This window comes from Sinocyclocheilus anshuiensis, unplaced genomic scaffold (assembly GCF_001515605.1).
Source record: "Sinocyclocheilus anshuiensis isolate Anshui unplaced genomic scaffold, SAMN03320099.WGS_v1.1 scaffold560, whole genome shotgun sequence".
NCBI classification, from domain to species: Eukaryota; Metazoa; Chordata; class Actinopteri; order Cypriniformes; family Cyprinidae; genus Sinocyclocheilus; species Sinocyclocheilus anshuiensis.
In genome coordinates this window covers 515,307-524,484 of record NW_015554116.1, presented here as the reverse complement: position 1 = coordinate 524,484, position 9,178 = coordinate 515,307, and the positions used below count along the sequence as shown (strand labels likewise).

The 9,178-nt window shown below is 36.4% G+C and overlaps 1 protein-coding gene across 1 annotated transcript in view; it reads left to right on the top strand.

Moving 5' to 3' along the window:
• patj (PATJ crumbs cell polarity complex component) overlaps window positions 1-9,178 on the top strand; it is a 134,871-nt gene that overhangs the window by 61,100 nt on the left and 64,593 nt on the right. The window contains exon 30 of the mRNA XM_016462200.1: window positions 3,000-3,120. Within this exon, the coding sequence (XP_016317686.1) occupies window positions 3,000-3,120 (121 nt within the window). The remainder of the gene's footprint in view (window positions 1-2,999; window positions 3,121-9,178) is intronic.

Here is a 9,178-nt window from a genome sequence, read left to right as displayed (position 1 = left end):
TACACACACTTGTTTACACTTTTTTTTACTTGTTTACACATTTTAATCTTGAATATTGACAATGTTTATCCAAAGTCAAAGTGAACTTTATTTTAATTTAGCTTTTGAATGCTTTGGTTTGGTTTCAGACTGTATAAAATTAATAATAAAAAAAAAAATCATTAAAAAAAATGCAATCTTGCTAGTCCTGTTATTTTTATTTGCTATTTTATTTTAATTATTATAATAAAATAATACAACAACAAAAATGTTCATTAAATATAAGATTTCTGGACCATATTTTGTATCTGAAGACAAAATATTGGCTGTCTATGCTAGAGCTCAAATCAGCAGCATTCACTGCAATATGATTCTCACTGGAACTGCAGTGTCTGTAATGATCCGTTATTAGGTCCCAGCTGCCTGTAATGATCACAATCTGGGTCTCTTTGTAAAGAAGCTGAATGCTGTATTTATTATGGGTCTGTTTCAAGATGTCCGTATGTCCACTAGAGTAAGTGTCTAAGGCAGAATTCCACTCACATCAAAGCACAACCCATCACAATCTGTTTTAACCCTCGCTGCGTGCCAGAATCAAGAGAGAAAATGAAAGAAAATAGGACAATTGTGCACCAGCAAGCTCATGTTTCTGAGAAATGGTGTCTCTTCCCAAGAGACCTGGGGAAGAATCCTGATTTTAAATCTTCTAGATACCTCTGGTGTCGCTGTATTTTGATTAAAACTGTTTTATCTAGCAATTAATTTGAAATGACTGTAATTTGCCTAATTGCTCCTTCATCCATTAGTTGCATTCGGCTCCCGAGGCTACGTGATTATTCACCGCAATCAGAATATGGGGCCCTCTAATTACACCCCGCAAATTTAATTAACATTTCAGTTCGTATCTGAAGACAAACTTGCTCTGTTTTCTATTTCTGGTGGTATGTTTAGAAAGAAAATGGAAATTTAGCTTTGAAAAGGGAACAGAAACAGACAAAATAGAAGAGCTGACTTTTATAGTGAGTTATAAACAAACAATTTTTTTCCACCTATTGTGCGCAAAATTGTTTGTTTGCCAACATAGGAAAATGAGCTTTGACTGCTAATTCCTGTATTCACATCTTTTGCACACATTAGTGGTCTTTATTTTTACGTATCGTTCTTCCATCATTCATTAGCTATTAATCAGCAGCAAGTGAGGCTCTCAGGAGCAGTGAAACATTACGGCATCCTTCTGTAAGCGCCGCTATAATAAATCACATAGTGCCATGCTAAAAACTACTTACAACACTCCAGAAATCCCATATCGACATGCTGAAAACTACTCAGAAAACTCTAGAAATAGCATGGAAACATGCTAAAAAAAATACTCAACACTTGTGAAACCACATATTAATGTTCTAAAAACACTTGGAGCATTCTAGAAATCTCATATTAATTTTCTAAAAACTATTTCGAAGACTCTAGAAATTGCATGGCGACATGCTAAAAACAACTTATGCCGAGTTCACACTGCACGATTTTCAAACTCGTCGGATCGCCGTTGTTTTCACACTGCGTGACTATCTGGGGTAGCATTCAGTTGCTGCTGTGTTCACACGGCATGATGGATCGGCGACAGAGGGTTTCACACTGCATGACTTCACAATAGGAAGAATCGGCGACAGCTCTGTCTGGTGCAGGGTTGCCAGGTTTTCGCTACAAAACCTGCCCAATTACTACTCAAAACTAGCCTGAAAATAGCCCAATTGCTTTCGAGGGGGTCCCCCAGTAAAAATCGCGCTCGCAGGGTAAAATACAAATTTTTTTGGCGGGGTTCTCCTGGTACAATTCACATTCCAGGGCCTGAATATCCCGTTATTGGGGTCGCTTCAACCTGCTGACATAAAAAACAACCGGCTGCGATCGCGGATTTGGCAACACTGGTCCGCAAACTACGTTTCATATAACTCCTCCCCGAACTTCCCACTGCCCTGTATCGTGCTCTCTCATTGGCTGTAGGTCATCGCCGATGTGTTTTTCAGTCAGAACTCATTTCACACTGCGTGATTGTGAATCGCCTACAGCTCCAGGTATTTAGCATGCCAAATATTTCACGGGCGTCGGCGACGCATCGGCGATTCCCTCAGATCTCGTCTTTGATAATTCACACTGCGTGATTGTCACTCGCGTGAACGAGCACTGATCTGCCTCCGATTTCGGGCATTTGTCGGCGATTTTGCAAAACCTGTCGGCGAGTGAAAAATCGGGCTAAAATCGTGCAGTGTGAACTCGGCATTAGAACACTCTAGAAATCTCATATTGATGTACTAAAAACTACTCAGAAGACTCTAGAAATCGCATGGCAATGTGCTAAAAACTACTCTGAACATTCTAGAAATCACATTTATATTATAAAAACTACTCAGAACACTCTAGAAATTGCATATTGATATTCTAAAAATTGCTCTGAACACTCTAGAAATCACATAGCAACATGCTAAATCCTCCTCTGAACATCCGAGTAGCCATATTTCAAAGTATAGCAACAAATCTGTTCACAAGGAAGGACCACTGACCATTTAGGTCAAAGTACATTTAAAGCACTTGGGGGTCCAATAAAAGCACAAGCGGTAAATAGTCGTCATGAATTTGTAGAACAGTGTTGAACTGACTTGTATTGAGATGTTGATAACAACTTGAATGGTGGCTTTCCAGCAAATTATTCTCATTTCCATCTCCTGAGGCTTTTCTCCAGCAATGGTGGCTTTACGACACCACTTCTCGTAATAGCCCATTGCCTAATTTTGCTCTCAGTTACAGCTTTCTTCTTGCTCTTAACATTCACATCTCTCTCTCCTTCTATCTCTATTTCTCTTATTCATGCTTTGTTGGGGTTTCTAAGTTTAGAGTTTTCCCAGCAGCATTCATTCATATTCACCTCTCACCGTTTATGTTTGTCAGAATCTTTTATAGTGTCTTTCCACAGTGGGCTGCATTACACTCTCTCTCACAGTCTCTTTGCTTTTCTCTTTAAGCAGAAAGCAGGGCAGACTGGCGGCCCTCCACCCATGCGCCTCCCCCCACCTTACAGACCCCCCAGCCAAGTGCAGGAGGAGGAGCCACAGGAGGAAGAGAGGGAGGATGAGGAGCAGGCTAAAGGTGAGAGTCTGCTGATTGTGCCAAACTGAACTTCATGTCCTTCATACGTACATCACTGGCTATGTTCGGAATTACATACTACCATACTGGCCTACTATTTTGTAGCAAATAGCGTGGATACGTTGCAGATTTTCTGTATGCATGGAATACCTGGGAAACCTAATACATTTTCATTATAAGGGCTGTCTGTTTATTTATTTATAAATAATAGTCAAATACATAGATGTTTAATTGAATTAAATTATTATTAATATAATAATATTAATAATAAATATTTAATTTGATGTAATTAATCAACATATTTAATACATTTTATTTATTTATTTTTTAAATCAACTGACAGTCCTTTCCATTATTCAGATTAATTACAAAAAAGTACATATTATATTTTGTATGTATGGAATACCTAATGAATTAGGACTGTCAATTTAATATGTAATTTAGTATATTTCATTATATAAAACAATGTATATAATAATCATAATAATAGTAGTTGTAGTAGTAATTACATAAATAGATATTGAATTAGCTTAAATTTTTTATTCAGAAATTGTTTTTATTTTAAATATATTTTTAGTAATAAAAAAAGAAAATAAGAGTCAATAGTGGTTGAAAAAATACATATTGAATTGAATAAAATGATTAATAATAAATTAATATTTGCTTAAATAATGTATAAAGAAGAAAAGGGTATTAGTGATTTAATTGCAATGCATTTTATTTAATTTACATAATAAATAATATTTTTATCTATTATAGAGTACAATTCATTGCAAAAAATATATAGGAAGATATTTTGTATGCATGGAATACAGTTTGCATTAGGTATAATTTAGTATATATTTGAATCAATTAATTTTAAATTATCTACAATATTTTTTTTTTAAACAATTGACAGCCCTTCCCATTATACAGTCGCGCAGTTAATTGCAAAAAATTGTGATGTGCAGTATATAACAGAGCACTGTGCTGGGCAATATGTCCCAGAATGCAATGCACTGAAGATGACATGGATTAATTGTCATTATAATAACTGGGCCGCACCTGCTGAATTCAATATTAAACATGCAGCATTGAGAGGTCATGTGACTACTATATACTGCTTGAACCATTTATCATTGCGCATATTATGTAGTAAGCAGTACACTGTTATTTTATTCTGAACATAGCGAGTGTCTTGGGAAGTGGCATGCCAAAACAATTCTGTAGCCGTCCAATAAGGCATCCCAATTTCAGCGTCCCAGTGCCAGATCTCATTCACTCAGTCTGAGCTGGCGGACCTTCTCAGCATCACACTGCCGCTCTAATCTCTTTCCACTTTGATGGTCCTCAATATGCCATGCAGGCAGTGCGGCGTCTCCAAATCTCTTTTTCATTCTTGTCCGCCACCGGCCCTTTGACTGGCTCTGTTCCCGGATGCCATCCAGCGAGCACTTCTTATAAAATCTTGTAGTGTGAAATTGAGTCTTTGTTGAGGTGTGCGGTATTCAGGAAATGGTGAGTCGGATAGGATCAATGAAGTGGTTACGTCCCGTTAAACTTGCGGTGGTGTGGTGTAGTGGTTGAAGATCCAGATTGGAAACTGAATTGAGTAGGGTTTGAGGCCTACAAGGGAAAATACATGACTTATCAGTATTGTGTCCTTAACTTCAGGTTGGTCAAGGTTAGGCTGCTGACCTTCACGTATAACACAGAATCATCCCATAAGAGAATAGAATTGTACATTAAATCCATACAGGAAATTGTTTGTCCAGTATTTTTTCTTCAGTATTTATAGTGGTGTTTTTTGTTTTGGCTTTCACCTAGTGTGAAAGTGTCAGTGTTAAAAACGGCTAAATATCATAAAAAAACAAGTGGTATGTGTTATGTAGGGGTGGGCGATATACTGGTAGACACGATTAACCAGTATTATTTTGTCAACTGGTAGAGATTTTGGACTATCCTCTCTATCGTGGTTACACGCTCACATGACGTCACTGTGCTATGTGGTCACGAAAGTGTATTGTTTGCACACGTTTGTAACCATTGCGGTTTAAAAACAAGTGATTTTAAGCCATTGAAACACAATCAGCAGCTAAAGAGAACTCAAGAACGGTTAAATACACACACTTGTATGTGTCAAAATGCCGGTATTTGCAAGTATCTTCGTAAACACAGTAATTTAGGTCTCTAGTGAAAGCAAACGGTTGAGAAAGAAAACATGTGTAACAGTATATTGGATCCGGGCAGCTCTTAAAGTGATTGCAGTCTAATATTCCTGCCTGCTGTCTTTCATTCATGTTAATCAAATAAAAGAGAGAAAATCTCTCACTGCTCTTGACTAAATCACATTTGTAACTTTAAGAACTGTAGTTTTTTTTTTTTTTTTGTCCTATGGCTTGTGATTACTTTCTTATTCTTATTTAATTGCTGACTGTTTACTGTCTTCAGTGAGCTTGAGTTTGTTTTCTTAGGCTAGTAGTAGTTAGTCATAAAACTAGTATTAGTTTTCTGTGATATTGACACTGGTGACAAGCGTTATGAAATTTCTATGGTATCAAAAAATTTTATATCATAAAGACCTTATTTAAAGCAATCGCGTTATCCTGAAACAAAATTATTTGTATGGTGATATAAGATTTTGGTCATATCGTCCACCCTAGTGTTACGCTTTTGTGACATTATTTAACAAAATTAATCTATTTTTGCAAAAACAAAAGTGGGAAAAAAGCAAAGCCACAGGCATACACTGTGACTGTAGCTTTTAGAATCTGTTAGCGACTGCTAGCATTTAGCTTCATGTTTTTTGTTTTGTTTTGTTTTTACCACATACTGTATCTTCAGTGTGTGCTATTTCTTTTCATGAAATTTTCAGTTTTAAAAGTCAACATCTTGAGGCTTTAAAATAAGAACTTGGAACTTAAACTCTTGATTTAGAAACTTTTGTGGTTGTTCTTGTATATAACCAGCTACCATTTACCTAGCAGGACTAAATGTAAATTTCGACAGAGTGCTACTTCTCAAGCTGCTACTTGCTAGTTTCAGCTCATAATTTCCCACAGTCTCCACCATTCTGACAACAATGTAATGGAGAATGGGTACAAAGCTGCATGTAAACACTGTGAATGTGTTGCTTTTGGCTTCTGTTAGCATTTAGCTTCTCCATTTTGTGCAATTGTTTTTTCAGTGTGCACATATTGTTCTTATAAAGTGATTTTCAATTTAAAAGGCTCTGAAATATAAACTTGGTTTTTAAGCTCTTGATTTAGACACTTATGTTGATGTGACAACTTCACGTATATAAATGACTACCTTTTAACCAGCAAGGCTAAATGTTTGGCTAAATGCTACTTAGTAGTTTCAGCTCATTATTATTCATATATATTCCCCCCATTTTCCACAATTCTGACAAAAATGTGATGGAGAATGTCTAAAGCTCCATGCATTCACTGACTGTGTAGCATTTAGCTTCTGTTAGCTTTTAACTTCTCCATTTGGTGCAACATACTGTATCTTAAGTTCAGTTATTCTCATAAAGTTATTTTAAATACAGCAGTTCATGAAAAATAGGGGCAAAAACAAAAGTGTTGCGTTTATAAATTTGTTCAGTGTATTTATCGAAGTATATATATTTATCTCTAAGCTCTAAAATACTGTGAATATGAACTTGGAACTTAAATTCTTGAATTAGATACTTATGTTTTTGTTGTTCGGTTCACCATTTGTATATAACATGCCATTTAGCTAGCAAGGCTAAATGTAAAGTTTGATAAAGTATTACTCAAGCTACTATTTGGTAGTTTCAGCTCATTTCCCATATTCCCCACAATTTGGACAACAATGTGATGGAGAAACATACAAAGCTGTGAATGTGTAGCATTTAACTTCTGTTAGCATTTAGCTTCTCTATTTTGTGCAACATACTGTATCTTTAATTCAGTTGTTCTTATGAAGTGATTTTAAATTTAAAAGTCAACATCTTGATCTTTTAAAATATGAGCGTGGAACTCTTGAATTATGCGTTTTTGTAGTTTATCAAGCTCTCTACAACTAGCCACCATATAACCACGAAGGCTAAATGTAGGTACTTTTGTAGAATGTAGAAGTATGTGGAAGTAGGCTACTACTTCTCAAGCTGCTACTTGCTAGTTTCAGCTCATTATTTCTCCACATTTTCTGCCATTTGGAGAACAATGTACAACGCATATTGTAGATGATAAATGGCTCTTATGGCTCTAGTCACTCTAGCTCTCTATCTACGGCCTGAACTGTTCTTCCTGTGAAGCTTGTCTTCTGGTGAGGTGATTTTGATGATTGCATATGTTTGTCCCATTGCTTCCTTCCCGTCAGTCAGTGATAAATTACTTCAGGTTACCTCATCTTGCTTCTGTCAGTCCAATCAAATAATTATTTGAATGGATTGATGGAACTCAATAAGTCAGCTTTGCTGAAGAACTCAACATCCCGAACTGCTTAAGTTAGAGGGGTTTTTCTTTTTCCACTCAGGACAACCTAGTCAGCAGTTTACATAATCCCTCGACATAAGAAAACGTCTGCTCGCGGATTAAGATAAGAGTACTCTTGTGTCGGATTTATTGAATGTTGAATAAACACAATCGAAAAACTTTGCCTAAAACTTGTCGCAATAGGATTACGGGGTGTTTGCCTTGCAATGTAAGACGTGCGATAAGATGACCTCTTATGTCAAGATTTGCTGATGCGCATTTTAAATTGTATTACCAAACGGTTATTGCGTAACTCAGTGGTTCCCAACCCTGGTCTGGAGGCACCCCAACACTGCACATTTTGCATGTCTCCTTAATCAAACACACCTGATTCAGGTCATCATCACATTAGTAGAGACTCCAAGACCTGAAATTGGTGTGTCAGAGAAAGGAGACATGCAAAATGTACAGTGTTGGGGTGCTTCCAGGACCAGGGGTGGGAACCACTGGCGTAACTCATATTTGCTGTCTGTAAGCAATTACGATATATTGTATGCTGGACATAGCGCTGCTTCCACACCAGATTTATACGAGTATAGGAATGAGTGAATGCCACCATCTGTTCGCATCTACGGCGAAGGCAGGGGAGAAGGCCGTCTGTTGTTTGAGGTTGAAACGGGGACCTTGAAGCAGCTATTTATCTCAGTTCAGAGCATCAGTCAGCTTGATGAATTATAAAAGACTCACAGGATGGTCAATGGATAAATGCCACAATAAAGCCAAAAGGCAAATTTTTCTGTTCAAATCTGTCTTTGGCAACATTGGTTTTAACAGTTTCCTTGGAGGAATGACTTTGTTTTGTGGTCTGGGATCCTCTAGTCTTCGTCCATCATTTGGACTTGATGGACCACACTTGGTGAGGTAGACTAGAAATACTTCCTTATAGACTCGCATCCATTGATATCTAATGCATATTACGTTCTTTTGAGGTGTTTAATGGTAGTAGGCTGTTTGATGATGATGTTTGTTGTTTAGATGGTATTTCATATAAATAAAAGATATTTTGTGGCCAAATTGAGCTCCAGTGTGGACCAGACTGAATGCTGATTGTCAAAAGTCACGTCCACATAGTTTACCGGCCTGAAAAACAGGAGCGCCTGCAGGGCATCTTTCCAACTTGGCAGACGGTGTTACTTGAGGTATCTTGGGAGATCGAATCTCTTTTAAAAGTGATTGGCTAAAAGGTTTACCATCAGTGTTCAAAGCAAATTACAACAGACAACAGACTTCATTTAATGCCAGTGAAATTCTAGGCCTTTTTTCTCTCTCTCACCTTTGTTATTTTTAAAATGTTGTGAGTCTACATTGTTAATCACATGAATGAATTTTTTTTAAATAAATTTGTATAATGATATATTTAGTTTGGTCATTACATTTTTTTATAATATTTTAAGTAAAACGATTGTGTTAAAATATAGTATTATTTAAATAGTTTAATAAGTAGTGTAATAAGTGAATCTTTTTTTTAACTTTTAATCTTTATTAGTACTGATGAAGGCTTTATTTAATCTTTATTAGTACTGTGTGTGCGTGCGTGCGTGTATGTGTGTATATATATATATATATATATATAT